The 20,830-nt window shown below is 45.1% G+C and overlaps 2 protein-coding genes across 4 annotated transcripts in view; one reads left to right on the top strand and one right to left on the bottom strand.

Moving 5' to 3' along the window:
• Positions 1-448: 448 nt before the first annotated feature.
• Positions 449-12,765, bottom strand: LOC132005244 (chemokine-like factor). Its single transcript, XM_059382140.1, has 4 exons — positions 12,694-12,765; positions 7,955-8,113; positions 3,845-3,940; positions 449-565 (listed from the first exon to the last, which is right to left on the bottom strand). Exons 1-4 carry the CDS (start codon positions 12,763-12,765, stop codon positions 449-451), a joined length of 444 nt encoding a protein of 147 aa, XP_059238123.1.
• A 2,106-nt stretch (positions 12,766-14,871) lies between these two features.
• TK2 (thymidine kinase 2) overlaps positions 14,872-20,830 on the top strand; it is a 28,611-nt gene continuing 22,652 nt past the window's right edge. For 2 of the 3 annotated variants that reach the window (XM_059381706.1, XM_059381707.1), the window contains exons 1-3: positions 14,872-15,047; positions 15,910-15,947; positions 18,753-18,827. In XM_059381706.1, coding sequence (XP_059237689.1) covers positions 14,933-15,047; positions 15,910-15,947; positions 18,753-18,827 — 228 coding nt within the window. In that variant the 5' untranslated portion in view covers positions 14,872-14,932. The remainder of the gene's footprint in view (positions 15,048-15,909; positions 15,948-18,752; positions 18,828-20,830) is intronic. The other variant, XM_059381708.1, reaches the window with a different exon arrangement.

The raw sequence follows: 20,830 nt of genomic DNA, 5'->3' as shown, positions 1-20,830 counted from the left end.
CCCCCCCCCCCCCCCCCCCCCCGCTTCCCGTCCCTCGCGCGCACCCAGCTCTGGGTCCCGCGGACAAACCAGGCCCTCTAGCCACCTGCATCGCCATTTGGGATGCGATGCCACTGCCTAGCCTGGGAACTAATTTTCCCTGCAACCCCACCCCTCCGTGCTGCCAGCCGACCAGGAAGGGGGCTCTGGAGACCATTTAGGGTGGTCTGGGTGCATTCTTCTCTGCCACCCAAGCCCAGGAGGAGGCAAACCCAATCAGATCAGGATCAGTGCTGGCTTGGAAATGACGATATGGGTGAGCGCTGGGTACAGAGTTCCCACATCTCTTCTTCCAGTTCCCATATTGAGATTAAAATGAGAACAATCACAGGAAATATGTGGAGGAATAAATACATTTAATATACTTAATACTTAGCATCAACTAAAGAGTAATATAAAATTACAAAACTTATATTTTGTCATGAATAGCCTTTTTCTGATAAGGACCACTTGGATTAAATAGAAGCTTCCGGTAAATAAGGACCCCGTCTGCAATACAGCACACTCCCGCCAGGAGTCCAAACACCTGGAAACGAAGACACTTTGTCACTGCTGTGGCCACGTTCTGGACCTCAGTCATTCTCAGGTTTTAAGTGGTCTGCCCCCTGGCTTCCTCTCTTGCTTCCACCTGATACTGAAAGGGGAAGAGACTTCAGAGATTATTTCATTCTCATGCCCACGTTTCCCCAATACCTGCCTAAAGAAAGGAAAAGGTAACTCAGGTGAGCAGAAATAATATTGAAGGGGTGTAGGCTCTGAAACAAAGACTTGTCTGGATCTCTTAACTTGCTCCCGCATGTATGATTTAAAGCCCTACTGAAGGTATCTAGTTATCGATCAACATTTCCACCCCAATGTTCAGTTGCCTTTCTTCCTACAGACTCAGCTCAAGGGCCAAAGGTAACAGCAGCTCAAGATTAAACCCATGCAACAGTAGCTGTGACATGCACTTCAGAGAACTGGAGTGGTTAAGATGATCCAGAGTGAACTCTTAAGGCTGGGCTACATCTGCTTAAAGGGTGGGATTCTAAATAGGCCTCAGGAAGACAGACAAACAAACAAACAAAAAGGCAAAGGGAATAAACTAGAACTTGGTCTTTAGGTACTGTGATGGCTGTTTGAGAGCCGGCACCTGGGCTGGAAAAGAGGGATATTATTCCTTGCGTGCTATTTGGTCAGTGCCATCCAATGGCCAGGAAGTCTGGCCCCTTGGCTCTAGACACCACTCCATTTTCCATGCTGAAACTCAAACTCAGCTTCTTAGCTTCTGACCACACTGAGTACTTCCTGCCCTTCCATGACTCTGGTACTCTGCGTGTTGCTGGTTTCTCTACCTGGAACCACCTGCTTCGCCTCCCCTTTATTCCTGGCAAGCTGCATTTCCACTGCCAGAGCGAGGTAGTTGCTTCCTCTTTTCTGTGCCCTGAAGTACTCTGTCAATAGCTTATATACAGCTGTTTACATTTCTCTTCCCTGTATTAGGCTCTAAGCAATTTGAGGATAGGGCAGGCTCATGTTCTAGCCCAGTGCTGTCCAAAAGACACAGAATATGAGTCACCAATGTAAGCCACATAATTTTTTTTAATAGCCACATTAAAAAGAAAAAAACAAGGGGTGCCTGAGTGGCTCAGTCATTAAGTGTCTGCCTTCGGCTCAGGTCATGATCCCAGCATCCTGGGATCGAGCCCCACATCCGGCTTCCTGCTCAGTGGGAAGCCTTCTTCTCCCTCTCCTACTCCCCCTGCTTGTGTACCCTCTCTCACTGTCTCTCTCTCTCTCTGTCAAATAAATAAATAAAATCTTTAAAAAAAAAAAAGGAAGGAAAAATAAGTGAAATTAACTTTAACAACATATTTTGTTTAGCCTAGTATATCCAAAGTATAATTTTAACATGTCATCAATATAATAAAGTTATTATGAAATAATATACATTTTTGGGGCAAGTCTTTGAAATCCATTTTGTATTTTACATGTATAGCTCATCTCAATTAGACCAGCTACACTTCCAGGGCTCAGTAGCCGCATGTAGCTAGTGGCTATGGCATCGGACAGCACAACTCTATACTCTGTCAGCATCTACTGAAGCGCACCTTTGTAAACACCGGGTCAGTGAATGAATGAGTAAGTGAATAAAGGTCCAGGTGACTTTTGAACAACATGGGTTTGAACTGCATAGGTCCACTTACGTATGGACTTTTTTCTGATAAATATGGTAGTACAGTACTGTAAATGTATTTTCTCCTCATGATTTTCTTAACATTTTCTTTAGCTTACTTTATTGTAAGATACAGTATATAATACATATGATACAGAAAATATGTGTTAACTGTTTATGTTTTTGGTGCTTCTTGTCCACAGTAGGCTATTAGTAGTAAAGCTTGTGTGTGGGAAGTCAGTTTTAAAAGTTTCAGCTGTGTGGGGAGTCGATGTTATTCAAGAGTCAACTGTAAATTCCATGCCTTTTCCCTCTTTCTCCATAGAAGAGGGTTAAGATTATCTTTTTTGTTTGTTTAAAAGTTTAAAAAAAATATTTATTTTAGGGGGAGTGGGGTAGAGGGGAAGCAAGAGACTCCTCAAACAGACTCTGCTGAGTGTAGAGCCTGACTGAGGGCTCCATCCCAGGACCCTGAGATCATGACCTGAGCCAAAACCAAGAGTTGGATGCTTAACTGACTGAGCCATGAGATAAGATTATCTTTAAAGATAACTGGAGGAGATTGCTGTTACAGCATTATCTCATTTCTAGAATAATTCTCATGCTTGGGTCTTTTGTAAGGAGATGAAAAACCATGGATTGTGACATACATGGCTGTCTGAGAATGGTTAGTTCTCCCAATACTTGCTTTCCTATACTATGGAAAGACAAGGAAGCAGGAGGGAGATTTATTTAAGAACTTTCGGATTTTTTTAAAAAAAGAAAAGGTCTTTCATATTCACATCTCTAGATAAGAATCTAGAAAAGCCAAACAATTCTGAACCTCCTATAAAAAAAAATCTCAGAAGTATATCAGATGACACTAAAACTCAATTATTTGACTCTTGTTTATTTTGGCTTGCCTTCTAGGATACATTCTGGTTAAACTGGCTTGCTTCTCTTCAAGCAACGTTCAAAATAAATCCTTTACTTATAAGGTTTCACCAGACATCTTGTATTATATTCCATCTGAAGAAAGGTCTGGACAAAGAATAACTGAGCTCAGAGCCATCTGTCTCACCTTAACAAATGGTATGTATCCTTTTCCTTAAAAGCGAGCACTACAAAACTCATCCGTGGTCTTTTGCCATCCGGTTTCTCAGAGCTAAGTGTAACAGATTCCAGTAACTTTTCTCAGTCTAGTCCAGCTCTACATATTGATGTGGAACATATGGGAAATACTATTTAGTTAACTTCTGTTTTAGGGTGAAATCATATTCCTTCAGGTTTATCAGGGCATGTACTCACATAAGAAATATATATATATTTTAAAGATTTTATTTATTAATTTGACAAAGAGAAATCACAAGTAGACGGAGAGGCAGACAGAGAGAGAGAGAGAGGGAAGCAGTCTCTCTGCCGAGCAGAGAGCCCGACGCAGGACTCGATCCTAGGACTCTGAGATCATGACCCGAGCCGAAGGCAGCGGCTTAACCCACTGAGCCACCCAGGCGCCCTCACATAAGAAATATTAAGCTCCTAGGAACCATATACTGGCCTAGGAGACACAAGGATGAGTATAGTATAGATTCCTGTTCCTATATCTGTTTTTCAAGTAAGTTTGAATACCAATCAAACCTAAAGCAAGAAATCACAAAAACCTCCACTTACCCCTCCAAAGGCTATAACTCTTGTGGTTTCTGGTAACAGTGCCAACACAGATATAATTACCATGAATATTGCCGCTATTACTGAGTTGAAGATATCCTAAAACACAGAATAGAAATGTCAACTTTATATGAAGATCACAAAAAAAAAAAAAAAAAAAGAATCAGCTGCCTACAGATTTTGAAAGTTCCATTTATTTCTTTTTAAGGATTTTATTTATTTATTTGAGAGAGAGACAGAGAGAGCATGAGAGGGGAGAAGGTCAGAGGGGGAAGCAGACTCCCTATGGAGCTGGAGCCTGATGTGGGACTTGATCCTGGGACTCCAGGGTCATAACCAGAGCGGAAGGCAGTGGCTTAACTGAGCCACCCAGGTGCCTGAAAGTTCCATTTTATTAAACAAATTTAGTGAGTTTTTTTTTTTTTTTATTAAATCCAACTGCCATAGTAAGAGGACACCTATATTATGTTTGGTCTATAGTGATGCCTACTGTTTTTCTTAATCTATGATACTGTGATATACCAATCATTTACACTTTGGCTTATTTCTTTTCTATTTAAATACAGTTGGAGAGAGAACACATCTGGTTGGGAATGCGGGATGTATTATGTGGAAGGTTTATGATAGAGTGGTACACTGGAAATTCAGAATGCTGAGAGACTATGTGTAGTAGTTTACACTGTAAATCAAACAACTTTATAATGTTACTAAAATGCAATTAATAAAAAGCTGCACACATTTGGCAGAAAATGATAATTTTCAGGAAAAAACTTTCCTACATCTGCATGTAGGCTGAATGATTATACTATTATTTCTGATGAGGTGGCTCATTCATCTAATAATTTCTAGAAACAGGACATTTGCCTTCTGAACAATGGCTTTAAGGGCTGCAGCTTACATTATGAATGGTTATATAGCGTGAGAGAGGTAAATCATCTTTACTCTGGAGTGGTTTATATCTGTTTGCGGATAACTCTGGAGGCAGGAAGGTATTGTTAACAGAAATATCAGACTTCAAACTCCTGGTAACTTAGACATGTGGTTATTTAAAAAATGGGGGGGGGGCGCCATGGTATCATGGAATAGAATGTTAATTACAAAACCAAAACAAAACAAAATAAAAACCAAACAAGCTAACAAAAAAAAAAAAAAAAAGGAAATTTCAAGAAATTTTGAGCCTGTACTTGGATATCACTGCAAAGCCCTGGGTTACTTGAGGGAAACAGAGGAGCCTACTTTACACACTGTCAGTTACTGCAGCTTTGGGACAGTGATAACCATAACAAATCTGAATGCGGATGACCATGCCCTTTCCTCTTTGGTGAAGGCAGTGGCCGTGAGGCAGAAGTTATCTTTCCCCATCGACACATTAATTGAAATCTAATTGAAATCGTCAGCCCTCTTTGTGTCCTTCACTTTTGTCACAGTAGAAGAGCCCCAGGCAGCTTCTCCAGGGCTGTGCTCTGGCTCCCATTCCCTTCAACACTCTGCAGGAACCTTACTGTGCTTCTGACCCTTCTTTGTCCCTGGCCAGCTGTCCTCTGTGGCTCCTTGGATTACAGTTGTCTCTCTTGCCCTGCTCAGGCTCAGCATTCCTTCAGCTTTCCGGTTACCTGTCCACTTGAGAGGCACACCACTCTGGTAAAGGGGCCTCCGGTAACACAGCCTGGGAATATATATTTTTTCCAGGACTTATTTTTGTTCTCTTTACCTGTGACAGTATTCACCACTCCTTTCTGAGCTGCTTTCCTCTCTTTGCTTCTATGACACAGGTCCCCCTTGCGTGCTCTCCTGCCTTTCTCTGGCTCTTCCTCCTCTAAATCACCCCGTATATTGGCGTTTCCCAGTTTTACCTTCAGCTTGCTCTCTGTTTTCTCCGCACCATTTGGGCCAGTCCTAGAGCTCGTCTGCCGTGACAAGGTGATGACTTCCAAAGCTGCAGCTTTAACTTCTCACTCTCCTGAGCTTCAGACCTGTTCTGAACATTTCTATCTGAATATTCCATAAGCAACTAAAACCTAGCATTTCTCAGACTGAACGTAACTGCATTCCTCTCTCTGGCCCTTCCTTAAATATAGTCAGTCCTCTTTGTACTTCCTACCTCAGGACCGTCTCCAGATATTGAAATGGCAGGCATTCTTAATTCCTATTGACTTAGTCCTATCAATTCTACCCCAGTAACCCCTTTCTCTGTAGATACTGTTAGGACCATAGTTCAGGCCTTTATAATTTTCATGCCTGGATTACAGAACAACATTTGAAGTGATCTCTGAGACCTACCTCTAGTTTTGCTCCTCTTTAAGTCATTATTGACATTGGCACCAGCAGTTTCCTAAATTGTAAGCTGCTTGTGTCACTCTCCTACTTAAAAACCCTTAAAAGCTTCCAGTGGTGTTGGTTTAAAACCCAGGGCATATAAAGCCCTGCCTGCTCTGACCTCCTACTGCCCCCCCATGCCTCCACTCTTACCCCCGTGCCTCCACACTATCCTGGCTATGCATCCATCCCAGCCCCTATGACACTGAATTGCTCCTCTCTCTTGCTTCCCTGAAAATTCCACAGGTATAAGATTTGTGTTTTATCAAAGAACCCATTATGGAAGCTGGGATTAGCAGACACTGAACACCTGCTGAATAAATCATTACGCTAGATCAAAAGCAGAGAAGAATCTGGGTTTCATAATGGAGTAACCCTGTAGTTAGCCATATGGCACCATTTCTCAGAGATTACAATATCAGCAAAGTTTGATCCTCAGAGATTTGGAGACTAAATTTCAGTCTACACATAGGCCACCCTCTCTCCTGGTGTATTCTGTTATACTTAGGGCTCCAAGTTTATTACAGGGACCTATAATAAGCTCCAGAGAATATTATAGTTTGGAGAAAAAAAACACTAAAATGTATTAGTTTTAATTAACCTCAGAAAGCAGAATGTGAAGAGCAACTATACACCTTCCTGAGTAAAGAGGATATGGACCATGCTTCTCATGTCCTTGAAGAAATCCCTGGAATAATTTCACTTAGACCTTTCTGCTACTAAATAACATTGTGTACACTGAGGGCCCACTGTGACCTTGTTCCCTAGGATACCCTCCAGTCAGGTCCAGCTCTAAAATTGTGATCAAGTAGGAGTTTGGAGAGTTGCTATGAAGATCCTATTTCCCAGCTTTCTCCTTTGGGACTTTTTCAGCTTGTGATTAGCTTGATTGGCCTTCAAAGGTGGTTCTAGAAGGTACCACTTGAAGGCATGCTTAAAGCTCTAAAGTCTGCTCTCCTTAATAGGGGTTATCAGCACCTTGGAACCCAGAAGGATGAGACAAGTGCAGCTGAGGAGGACTTAAGTGCAGCTACCAGTCCAGCCAAAAATGGGAAGGGCAGCACGAGTCTTAGCAGGGAGACCTACAGAGACAGGATACCGGAGGTAAAACTTGAAAGAAGAGAGAGAGGTAAAGCAACTCAGTTTTTCCTAGAACAGGAGAGTAGTCCAGGCTGAAGGGACATGTACACCTTAACAAGCATCTTGAACTTGCCTATTTTGACAGTTTCCAGAATCATTTAGGCGCTTCACTGGGCAGCTGTTCTCAGTGCTAGAAGCATGGCAGGGGAAGTTCATATGGTACTAAATAAATTAGCATTGATGATTATAGACATTCATAAAATAACATTGTGCTTTATTCAACCTCCCAGATTATTTTGGTTTTCTATTAGTGATCAGGGATGTGCAAGATGTGAATACTTGTGTCCCTGCCTCCATCTCTTTCCCCAATTTTGAGGCCATATTAACAGGTACTTAAAAGGGAAGTGAAGATTAAGAATGCTCTATAGATTTCTTAGCCATGATCTTAAATTTAAATTTCTTTAGAAAATCATCACTTAAGTGACTTCTCCTAATAGAAGAGTCAGCCCCACCTACTGGTAGGTGGGAGCTCAGAGGAGACTTTATCCTTTGTGGTTCTTAAGGGACAACACAGGACTTGGTAGCAGTGGGCAGAGTTCCTCCTTCCTAAGCCTACCAGACATTCCTTAAAGGCTTCTCCTAAAGAATAGCTTATTAAAATGTCTCACTATGACAGGAAAAAAGTAGTTAATTTTAACCATAAAACTGAACACTTACAAGCAAAGGCCAAAATAAACAGGCTATTAATCGATCAAGTCTCAGCATATATAAAATTATGAAAAAGAAAATAATAGTAACTTCAAATCCAGTGATGACAATGTATGGTTCAGGGGCTTGTCCAATGATAAAAAAGGTCATGGATGTCACACTTAGTGCCTGTAAGGATTAGAAAAAACATGATTTAGTCAACCATTATTGAATGCAAGTTTAAGCTGTAAAAAATGATCATTTCTAAAGTAACTAAATAAATGCGTTTAGGCCACATACACACACACCTAAAAGAGGAATTACTACAATGTATGGCTATTGCCTTCTCTTTGTGTTCTAGGGAATCAGGTGTCCCACTCTTTTTTCCAGTTGTACAACTAATACCATCTCTTCCCACATCTGTTCCCTTAATCTTTTTCCACTACATATCTTCTTTTTTCTCTCAGACCTTCAATCTTTCCTCACTGGTTCCTTTCCCCATCATACTATAAACATATCCAAGTCGTCTTCTCCTAAAACACACAAATGCATCCCTTCCATTCACCCTGCTCCCCCAAAAAACTCCTGTTTTCTATTTTTCCCTATAGGTTCTTCTCAAAAACATCTGTGTACTGACAGCTATAATTCCTTATCATCTGCTCATCACGCTTTAACTCTTAGCAATTTGGAATCTACTATCAAACTTAAACTTAGGATGTTGCCAAATATCAGAGAAAAATTTAAAATAAATTGTTAGAGAAAAACAATTCTCTGAAAAACACTGTGGGGGAACAAAGGAAAAAAAAAACTCCCAACATTTCTGATGCTTCACTTTTTACATATTTTCTCTAACCTAAATAGAATGTAATCAGAATTGATGAATATTTTAAGTAAAAAAAAAAAAAAAACAGCCCTGAAAATTATTAGTCAATCCACTCTCATTTACTAATGAAGATATAAAACACAGAAATGTTAAGTGACCTAAAGGAAAAATAAGCTGATAGGTCCCAGTGAGTTGGTCAATGTCATATTTCTAGGAGCTGTCATGTTATAGCTCTTTCCAGAGGCTCTATGTTCTTGAAAAGTGGTTTTGTCAAGAGTTTTCCCTGGCTAGACTTTTTATGATCAGTCTGTCTGCTAGTAGCGTCTACATGTTCTTTTTAACCTTAAATCTCTATGGGCTCCTTATTCATGATTCTTTCAATTACTTTATTAGTACAAAAATAGCCTACCTTTGAACTTCTAAATTGGTCAGTTTGATTATGTAGCAAATATATAATCAGTAACTAAATAAGCCATTCTTTATAATTAATATAATTACTATTAGCAACATTTCACCTCAAAGCACTTGATTTACTCTATTGAACCACAGTCTTGAGTTCATGGATTATGAAATTTTGGGTCACTTTTTCAGCCCCCATCTTTTTTTTTAAATTTTTAATTAATTAATTTATTTGACAGAGAGAGAGATCACAGGTAGGTAGAGAGGCTGGCAGAGAGAGAGAGAGAGAGAGAGAGAGAGAGAGAGAGAGAAGCAGGCTCCCTGGTGAGCAGAGAGCCCGATGAGGGACTCGATCCCAGGACCCTGAGATCATGACCCGAGCCAAAGGCAGCGGCTTAACCCACTGAGCCACACAGGCGCCCTCAGCCCCCATCTTTTGTAAACTTTCTACACCATGGAATTTGACGCTGGTGATTAATTCATTTTCTGATAAGTTCCTATGATTTGAGTCATACTGAATTCTCCCCCCAATCTGTTATTTACAGCTCTTCTATCATTACTCTTAGGCTTTGTCTCCAGTTCTCTTTTAAATATCCCACTAATATCTCAGACATTTCTTCACCACTTTATGGAAACTGTTTTTGCTCGTATTATCAGTGATTTCAGAATTACTAAATTTAATGAACATTTTTTAGTTCTTATCACGTTGGACCCCCATGGGTTAATTACCATTGGCTGTCTTTTTCCTATTTTTCTACTCCTTTGGCTTGCATGTCACTTTTCCTACTTCTTATAAACTCTGCAACTATTCTCCCTTGGTGGGCTTCTCTCCTTAATTTACCTATCCTTTAAAAACACTGGCATTCCTTTAGATTCTGTTCACCACCCAATCAATGAATGTGGGTTCCTATTGGAGATAATTCCTTAACATCTCACACGTAAATAGCCATTTGAAATCTCTATCTAAATGCCTATAGGAATCTCAAATTCACCGTATCCAAAACTGAACTGTCTTGCCCATTCCTCCTGTATGCATTATCTTAACTGGTGATACCACCACCTTATCACCCACCCTAGAAACCTATTATCAGTGCTCCTAATACTCCCCACAACTGATCAGTCCGTCAGGTCCTGCTGATCTAATGCTAACCGTCTTGGGAAACCACTCCCTCCTCTTCGTTCCTAAAGCTACTGACCTTCAGAATTTCCCCTGAACTACCATGACAAAGGTATTATAATGATCTAAAATGCAAATGCACTTCTCAGTGGCTTCCTGTGGTCTTTAGAATAGAGCCTACCTCTCACAGGATAAGTCCAATGTTTAATTCTCAAATTGAACTTCTGATCCTCCTCCTACAGTCGCCTTACCCACAGGCTTTCAGTGGATGGCAACTCCACCCTTCCAGTGCTTAGGCCAAAGACTTTGGAGTTATCCTGACTCCTCTCTTTTTCTTACATCATACCTGGTTCATCAGCAAATCACATTGGGGCTACTTTCAAACTATATCCCAAATATGATCACTTCCTGTAGCATACTGTGCCAACACTCTGGTCCGAGCCGCTATCCTCATTGTCCAGATTACTGCAATAGCTCTAACTGGTCTCCTGGTTCTTCGCTTACTTTTGCAGCAATACCCTCCTGTCTCTCTGACCAATCCATTGTCAACATAGCAGCTGGTCTCTTTTTTTTTTTAAATGTTAGTCAGATCATATACAACCTTACTCAAAGCCTTCCTCATCTACTGTGTCCCCAGTCACTCCACTCCTGCCATACTGCGTTCCTTGCTTTTTCTTGAACCCTTCAGGTACATTCCTGTCATAGGGCCACTGTAATGGATGTTCCTTTTTCAAACCCTTCTCCTCCAGGTATTCTCATAACTCACTCCCTAGCCTCACTCAACTCTTTGCTAAATTATCATCTCAACAAGGCCTAACCTGACCACTCTATTACTGGACCCTGCAAACTTCCTCTCCTTACACTCCTTTCCCTGGCTTTTTTTTTCCTGTTTCATAGCACGTACAACTTTTTACAATACTGCATCGTTTATTTACTGTGTTTACTATTTGTCTCTGCTGCCTTCCCAACCCAATATGTAAACTCCATGAGGACTAGGGATCTTTGCTTTGTTCACTGATATCTCCTCAGAGCCTAGAACAGTGCCTGGAACATGGTAAGCTTTCAATAAATATTTCTTGAATGAAAAAAATAAGGCAACACCTATCTTGTTAAAATTTGCTGCAAAAATCATGCTGTTTTTTTTCCCCCCCCTATGTCTTTGCTCATGGCAGCTCATGGCTGCCCCTCAGACCCTACTCATGTTCCTCTAGGAAGTTTCCTGATACCTCTCCTTCTCTTGTGCTTGGTTAAATGTCTCATTCTCTGGCCTATCCCCATCTTATTATGTATTTTATAGCTATCTGCTCATAGGTCTGTCTCTTTGACTAACCTGAAGAACTCCATGAGCCAGGGACTTCTGTTTTGGTTGTCTTTGTTGTTCCATGGCCTAAGTCAGGTCTTATAATACAGCTAAATACTCTTAAGTGTTTGTTGAGGGAATTCATATTTCTGAAATGAAACCTTTCTCACAAGATCTTACTCCCCCTCCAGTATTCTTCCAGAGCTTTCAGTACTGGGGATAAAACTCTAGACCTGCAAGTCACTTCTTCCATGATTACTCCTAACCCAAAGTAATCTCTGTCCTTTAAATTCCAGAGTAGTTTCCTAAACCTCTCATATACACTTTGACTTCTATTACATTAATTTCTCAGAATCACACATTTTTGGTGTGGAAGGGACCTTGTATGCAGTTTGTTCTACCCACTCACCCGAATTACAGCATCCTCCCTAGGTGCTTATCTGTGCATTTTACCTTTGCTGTTTGGGAATGTACTGCCTTCCCAAGTGATGTGGCCACTTAATCTGGGAAACTTTCCCAATAGAAAATTCTTCCTCATATTAAGTGGAACTGTTTGCCTGTAGCTTTTACTATTTCTATCCCCTCCCCTTTAGGGATCACATCTTCAAAATTTAAAAATTATCCCCCCCCCACCGCCCCCACCCAGTTCCTTCAACATACTCTCCTGTGACAGTCTCCACTTCTTTAACTAGCCAGGGCACCTCCCTCAAATGATGGCTCATTCTCTCTAGACCTCTGTTCAGAACTAACTGCAGTGCGCCCGGCATGCCCGATGCCCCGAAGCCGGCAGCCCCAGCCCCGCTGTCATGTGCCGGGTACAAGCGCAGCTGCCGGGCCTGTTAACCTGGGTATCTGGTGTGCAGGTCCAAGTGGGGGCCACCCATGCAGACGTGCTTCCTTGGCTTTAAGAATGTGTCTGTGAACCCCTGAAGGGCAGGACAGTGCCTTCTTTCTCTCCTTCTGTCCCCAGGGTGCCCCGGGAACCGCCTTGCCTCTGGGGAGGCCTAGGCTGAAAGAGAAGGTAGGGGATTCCTCTTTATCCTTGAGAGCCATCCCCCGCTGCCCCTGAGCACGCCCCAATACCACCCCCACTCGCCCCAATACCGCCCCCACTCGTGGCCCGGCCTCACCAGCCTTAGGATCTTCACGTGGCCTTTTACGCTGAAGCAGAAGGGGCGATGCTTCGGCTTCAGGGTGGGCATCATGTCTGCAGCCTTGCAGCAGCACCACTTCTCCCCCTCATCCCCTCTCCTCGCCGTACAGCTCTGCCAGGCCTCGAGCGGGGACAGCAACCGCCACTAGGGCTTCGAACCACCCTTCTAGGGTTCCCGCCCTCGCGCGCGCATGCGCAGGTCACTACCCCCCCCCCCCCAGCGTGCTCGTGCGCATGCGCCTCACGGGGTGGGCGGCAGGCCTCTCTGACTTTGCTGCCTTATGGGGTTCGCCTGCTGCATTTCTGTGGACGTAGCGGGGTTGTGGGGTTGGGGGGGCGGGGATGCGCCTTACAGGCAGGCGGACCTTTCCTAGTGCTGCCCTGCTCTGCTCCGCCAGGTACAAACAACTGCTCTCCAGCTCTAGGTAAGGGCTTTCCAGTCAGGTAGTGCTTCAGGAGAGCGAGCGGTGCAGAGAGGGATTGGGGGTGTTCAGGAATGGCTGCAGAATTACCCTGGACTATGAGCATCTCAAATACCAACTCCCTAGAGAAGCTTTCCCGTGGTCACCCCGTCTAGAGCAGCCACCATCACCCTCTTCACAACACTTATCAGTAGCCAATATATTTTACTATAAATTGCACAAAAGCCAGGACCTGCCAGTGTATACTCCTCTCCCTGCCGGGTTCCCAGGGTCTGGCACATAGTAGATTTAAAATATGTGCTGTCTGAATCAACGGCCTGGGCCTTATTCCCTGCCGTTGCCCCCAGGATATCACAGTCTGAACTAACAGCCTCATCCCAAATCAGAAAAACGTTGAACTTAATCTTGAAGTTTATGGGGGGCGTGTTTATGGCGGATAATACAGGGCCCCTGGCAGATAATATAGAAAGCTCCAGATGGGGTGTGGCTTTCTGGTAGCAGATCCAGAGACTGAGCCCTCTTGCAAATGACTTCCTCTTCTCTGTCCTAGAGGAGACTGGTAGCGCCTTATACTCCTGAAAGAGGAAGGAAGCCCCTCCACCCAAGCTGTAGAATGGGCATGCCCACACCGTTCTTACTGCAGCTTTTTAGGTTTCAGGGCCTGGGCCTGTTGAATTATATATACCATAATATACCCCATTTACCTCACTTCTGGGCTGAATTTTTGCTACCTGACTAAGATGAGATTTGCAGGCTTCCTTCCCACCCCCAGTTGTCTGTTCAGATGGAATATTGGTTGCACCTTTGTTAAAAGATAAACTGAGATGTATTAAACATCTTAAGAGTTTGGGCAAAAATTGATTTGAGATGGGCAGCATCCAGTCTAGCAGATAGAAAGGAGCTCCAAGAGAGCTATACAAAATGAAAACCTTTTATAGTCAAAAGGAAGCAGGAACAAGGAAATAACACTGGCAAAGAAGCTGGGTGTTTGTTGCAAGGTTACTTTGCTTTAGGTGTTGGCCAAAGTCTATAAAGCAGAAGATAACCTAACTAGTATTGATCACCTAGGCTATTCCTTATGGACTGGCCTAATGTTCCATTTCAGAAGAGTAAAAATGATTAAGTCTTGGTTTGGTGAAGTGGGGTTTAGCATAAGCAACTCCATTTTGGGCCCTTGTGGTTTTTTTCTGTGGTTTTGTTTTGTTTCGTTGTTGCTGTTGTAACACTTTCTTGAGGCATCTAGTACATTTATAGTCTAGACCCTGGTTATGTTCAAGTGCAGAGGAAAGAGTGCAGGCTGTGAGGCAAGATAGATGGCTTGAATTCCAGCTTCACCCCTTAATGAATGCTAAAAAAGTCACCTAAATTTCCGAGGATCAGCTCAGTGAGGATTATGGGAGTGACAATATCCACTTGCAGGACTGTTGGGAGGAATAAATGACACCCTAAGTGCGTGTCAGGTGTCTGGATACAACACGTGCTCAATTAAGTAATCTCCAATAATTAATTCACCAACCAGTTGAGGGTATTGTTGGCCACCCATCCCCCAAGCCTTGCCAAGTCGGGGTTCATTCCGCCAGCGTCCCGTTAACGGGAAGATTTCTTGGCTGCAACCTGCTCAGGTCCTGCCTTGAATTGTCCCTCACGGAGAGCGGGTGAAAAGCGACCGGGTCTCTTTAAGAGCCCGGTCCCAGCAGGCGCCCCGGCGACCAGCGTGGCGGTGGAGGCGGCGCGCTGCGCTGGCGCAGACTCGCGCAGGGAGGAAGCCGCGCCGTCGGGTCCCGCCGCCGGGATATGCTGCTGCGGCCGCTGCGGAGCTGGGCAGCCCGGGCGCTGCGGCGCGAGGGGCCTGGGAGCCTCGCCCCCGGCCAGGGGACGTGGGGGGCGCAGCACCGAGCCTGGCTTCGCGGTAATGCGTCTCTCTGTTCCATCTTTGGCGGCCCGTCTCTGGCGCTCCGTGGCCGCGGGTTTCACTCCCCGACCTCCATTCCGCCTGAACCCGAAGCTACTCCTAGGCGCTGGGATTTTGTCCCGGCGGCTGCCGGATGGTGGAGGGGCGAGGACAGTCATCGCCAGCGGGCCGCCAGCGGGCCGCGAGCGGGTGGGGCCGTGGAGATCCCTCTAGAGAGGAGTAAGACCCTCCCACCCCTGTTCGCGGGGGCTGCTCCTGTCCCGGGCCTGTTCCAGGTCCGCTTCTCGTGGCCTTGGGGGAGACAGAGGCCGGGAGATGCAGCTAACCAGTCCCCAGCGCGGGGTGGGTGCTTTAGTCCTCAAAGCCTTCCTGCTCCCACTGGGAGTGAAGACTTCCCAGTTCGGAAACGGGAACCGCCAGCAGAATAGCTATGTTACAGGTTCTTTGGCCTCGGGCTGTTGGGTGGCACCTCAGAACCACCTGTGTGGTGGGTGGGCCGAAACCCATGCCCGCTGCCCCCAGTGGAGGGCCCCCTTGCTGCCCTCATCTGTGAGGATCATAATATGAAATGTGTGGAAAATGGAAAGTGTAATACACCAAGTGAAAAAGAGCCGAGCACAGGTGGGGCCCAGAGGTGCCAGCTGGACCCAGGCAGCAGCTGCACAGTGTCATGTGGAGGTAGACAGCAGTGGCGGGTCTGCCTCCACCCACCCGCGGAGGGTCTCCATTGTCATTGGAAGACATTTTTAGGCCAGGGAGTAAGTGTAAACATTACTGTTTTTGTGGTGGTTTCCAAAATTAAGAGGAAGAGTGAATTACTTAAAACTGACCTTAAAATTTGATTTTGTTTCTTTTGTAGATAAAGATAGAGAAAACAAAAAAGAGAAAAAATCAGTGGTAAGTCTTTTATATGCACTCCCCAGTGTAGTGTGTGTGTATAATAAAGTGGGAAGATTATATATTCTGAGAGAGAAGGGGAGAGCTGAGGGCAGTGAAGGAATGTGTGCACATAGTAAAAGACAAAAATATGAAGATCTCCAGGGATGAGGAAGTCTTGTCTCCACCGCTGGACCTCAGACCCCCTGCCCAGAGGCCGCCTGTTCGCAGGTGCTGGTATGTCCTTATCAAGAGTCTGCACAGTTGGGAGCATACATGTATTCAAAGCCTTTAGGTGGGTTTGGACTGTCAGCTTGATGAATTATTACAAAAGGATTTGAAAAATGCTCCTCTGCTCCTGGGTTAATGGGTGGCTGCCTGGCTTTGAGACAAGGTCTGCTCGCTGCCGCCCCCTGCCCTCCAGTGTTGAGACTAGTGGGTGGGTGGGGGTATCAGAGAGAATCCATGGGAGTCCACAGACAGGGCTTCAGCCGGTGTAGTGACTTTGAGATGCCAGCTGTGGAGTGGGCCTGGGGCTGGTGTGAGGTTGAAGGTTAAAGAGGGCCAAACTAGACATGTTCATGGGGATGCTGGAGGCGTTAGCTGGCTGCGGTGGGGAACAACATTTTGGTCACCGTCAGTCCAGAGGCTCAGTTCCTTGAGGAAGCTAGAAGTTGGTAGCTTCTGTGGCTTGGAAGGGAGTGGTTTGTTGGCTGGTGACAGGAATACCTTGGCTGAGATCTGCAGAGGGCAGAAAGGGTGGGCAAGTCCTTGGGGTATTTGGAGGAGATGGAGAGGGCCTGGGAAGGAGTCAAGTCACACAGAGAGCATTGGTGATTGAAACACTTGAGCTTTATGGAAGTGTGTTGAAATGAGAGGTGGAGTGGGTTCTAAAGGTGGGTACTGCAGAAGGAGGGGTATTATTGCACTGGCTGGGAATTGATGCACTGCTGTGCTAATTATCAAGCTAGCACTTATGTGAGCCAGGCCTGTCCTGGGTGCTTTCAGACACATAGTAGGTCCATCAGAAGTGGTATGGAGTGTGCACTTAGGCCCAAGGCTACTCTTAAGCATTCAAATCTAATGAGTTCTTGGGGACCAAATAGCCCCTGTTATTAGTGAGTCCCTATTCTAATGGGAGAGAGGGCAATAAATAGGACCATGGTGGACCCAGAACAGCAGTGAATCTGGGGGCTGTTGAGTAGAGGACAGGGCCTCCAGAGGACAGTGACTAAGGGGAGCCTTGGGGAGCTTTGAAGCCTCCTGGGAGATGAAGGAAAAGGGGAGGCAGGAGTGTTGGAGCAGAGGGAGTGCAAATGTGGGTCGGAAGGAGGAGAACCTGCAGGCCTGAGGATTGGGCCGGTCCCCAGAGAGCTGGTGAGGAGGGGCTGGAGATAGGTCCGGAATCCTAGAGCCACTGAAAGACTTGACTGGATGTGATCTGGTTTGCCTCTCGGGAAGAGATGGTGGTGAACTGTGGGTGGGGTTGAGGGGCACTGGTGGGCCAGACTGGAAGGCACAGAGGCCATTGGGGAGGCTGCTCCAGCCACATGGGGGTAGAGGCCTTAACTGGGGACCAGGAGGACAAGCCAGGTTCTGCAGATGAGTGGGAAATAGGGCCTGGAGCAGTTGCTGAGTTGCTGGGTGAGGGCCAGAGACACCCGGGGTGTTGAGGGGTGAATGGTGCAACCTTCCCTGAGGACTGGAACAGGAAGAGGAGCCGTATATGGGGGTTGGGAGGTGACAAATTGAGGTACCCAGAGGACGACACACAAGACAGGATGGTTAGGGAATGTCTGTGCGGAGGGAAGTCAGTCACCACCGTGGAATAGGTACAGGAACTTCTAGAAGAAGGTCTTATCTAAACAACGTTTTCCTACAGTGAACAGGAAGGAGACAAAGTCTATGCAGAACAGTGTTAGGTTGAGCTCTTCTTCATTTTTGAGGAAGACACAAAGTTGTTTCCTTTAAAGAGCAGCAACATAACATCAAATCCTTTAGGGCCCTGATAGGATCTGCCTTTTTGTGCACTCTGTTAGGCTCATTTTGTGGTTTTGCATCCTAAGGGAGTGAACTGGCGGGGACCTGGAATTGGAGGGGGGCCTGGCATCTGTCGGAAGTGTGATGGTCTGGTCTCCTGGATACATGTTAGGATCAAGACAGGAGGAAACCTTCACAGCTGATGGGCAGAGTTTCTAGTGGGGGGAGCAAAGTGAGATGGCCCCAGAGTGTGGGTTCAAACTGTCCTCTCTCCTTTTTTCCCCTCCTATAAGCCTCATTTTTCTCTTCTGTGAAAGTGTTGTGACCCCCTGCTTAGCTGGCAAAGTTGAATATGGTACTGGTACACGTTACCCATTTCATGGCCTGGCCCTTAGCAAGGTACTCAAGCAAGTCCTCTCCTGCCGGATACTTTCTAGTCCATGTTTTCCTCTGTAAAGCAGTGAGTGGGGTACTACAGAACATACACATGTTTCCCAGCCTCAAATCCGTTGGGCTCTGGTTAAGGAGGCAGAACACTTGGGCCTAAAATCTAATAGTGTGAAGGGTGGAGCTACGGAAGGGGAGAGCTGGGTGGGCAGTGAGTCCAGGAGTCGACATAAGGGAGGGTCTGTCCTGGAGGTTGGTGGGCCGGTGGCCATTAGTGGTGGACCTGGAGCTGAGGGTTGGTTTGTTACTGCTCATGGCGGGACCCTGGAAATGTGTGCACATTGAAGTCTTGGACTGAATCATTTATGCTGTTCACCTGAGCCTTTCCCTAAAAATTCTTCCCTGATACTCCCCTGGGTGCACGATTTTTGGTTCCAATGTGCATTTGTCTTTTGTTAGATCTGCGTTGAGGGCAACATTGCAAGCGGGAAGACGACATGCCTGGAGTTCTTCTCCAACACAGCGGACATGGAGGTATGGCCTCCATACTGGGTTCGAGAGAACCCATAAAATAAATCCCATAAAAGCTATGGGATTTGGGGCACCTGGGTGGCTCAGTGGGTTAAAGCCTCTGCCTTCAGCTCAGGTCATGATCCCAGGGTCCTGGAATCGAGCCCCGCATCGGGCTCTCTGCTCCGTGGAGAGCCTGCTTCCTCCTGTCTCTCTGCCTGCCTCTCTGCCTACTTGTCATCTCTGTCTATCAAATGAATAAATAAAACCTTTAAAAAAAAAAAAGCTATGGGATTTATTTCCCATAGAAATAAAATGCGAGCCACATGTGTAATGTGATATTTCTAACAGTTTTGCTAAAACAAAACAAAACAACAAAAGAAACCCCGAAAAGAATATTTAATTTGATGTAATATAGTCTAAATGTTATCATGTCAACATCTAATCCATATAAATACCATCAATGAGCTATTTTGCATTCTGTTTTTCACACTGAGTCTTCGAAATCTGGAGTGTAGTTCATACATATGGTATATCTCAATTTGGAACAGTCACATTTGAAGTTTGTAAGAGCCACATGTGGCTCATGGCCACCGTGTTGGGCAGTGCTGGTGTAGACTCCCCTGTGGTCTGGTTAAGAGGGGTCCATGGACTGTTGAGAGTGGCTGGAATATGATAGTGTTTCGTCTGAGATACCCGTGTCCACACAGGGGGACATTACTGGGGGTAGCCCATTAACATAATCTCTCATTTATTTTCAGCCCAGTCACTCGGAATAACCCCACAGATACTTGAGGACGGCCTCTACACTAAGACCCTGACTCTTCTTACTGGAAGAGTTCAGTGGTGTAATTTTTTCTGTTTCTGTCTCTTTTTTGTTAACTCTAGTTTCTACAGTTTTCATGCATTTAGAGGTTTTTTTCTTTCATTCTTTCCCTTCCTGCTTTTTACTTCTACTAAAAATATGTATGGCTTGAGGTGTGCCTGGGTGACACTGTCTGTTAAGCATCCGACTGTCAATTTCAGCTCAGGTCCTGATCTCATGGTCATGGGATTGAGCTCCAAGTTGGCTCCTTGCTCAGCTCAGAGTCTGCTTGTCCCTCTCTCTCTGCTTCTCCTTTCTCTATCTCTCAAATAAATAAATAAAATCTTTAAAAAAAAATATGTATATATATACATATATATATATATGGTTTGATAAAAAGAATAAATTTTCTGGGGCACCTGGGTGGCTAGGTGGGTTAAAGCCTCTGCCTTCGGCTTGGGTCATGATCCCAGGGTCCTGGGATGGAGACCCGCATCTCTGCTGAGCAGAGAGCCTGCTTCTTCCTCTCTCTCTGCCTGCCTCTGTGCCTACTTGTGATCTCTCTCTGTCAAATAAATAAATAAAATCTTTAAAAAAAAAAAAAGAATAAATTTTCTGTAGCCATAGTTTTGCTTGTACAGAAAAGAGTTCGCAGGCCTAAGACTGCTGTCCTCAGAGTGGCCCGTGTGCCAGATTGGCCCTTGTTTAGCATGTGGAAACTTAGATTTGGGGAGAGTTTTACCATTTCCTAACTCAGAGAAATGGCTCTCTGTGCCTGAACTGTTTGTGCAAACAATACAGTTTATTCTGGATGTCTGCTTTCTTTCTGGAGGCTGGAGTTTTTCTGTGTGCAGGCCAGAGACGGCCTACATGCCCAAACTCTGATAAAAAGCCTGAACTGCGGGGCTCAGGCCAGCTTCCCTGGTAGACGCCACCTCACACGTGTTGTTCCGGCTTGCTGCCGGGGGAATTCAGTGCTTCTGGTGTGACTCCCCCAGAAGAGGCCCCTTGGAACCTTGTGCCTGGTCTCCCCACAGACTTTGCTCTGTGCCCCTTTTCTTTCTTTCTTTCTTTTCTTTTTTTTTTTTTTTTAATATTTTATTTATTCATTGGACAGACAGAGATCACAAGTAGGCAAAGAAGCAGGCAGAGAGAGGAGGAAGCAGGCTCCCTGCTGAGCAGAGAGCCCAATGTGGGACTCGATCCCAGGACCCTGGGATCG

Source organism: Mustela nigripes, chromosome 17 (assembly GCF_022355385.1).
Source record: "Mustela nigripes isolate SB6536 chromosome 17, MUSNIG.SB6536, whole genome shotgun sequence".
Classification (NCBI taxonomy): Eukaryota; Metazoa; Chordata; class Mammalia; order Carnivora; family Mustelidae; genus Mustela; species Mustela nigripes.
The sequence above is the reverse complement of the archived record's forward strand: the minus strand, read 5'-3'. Positions and strand labels throughout refer to the sequence as shown.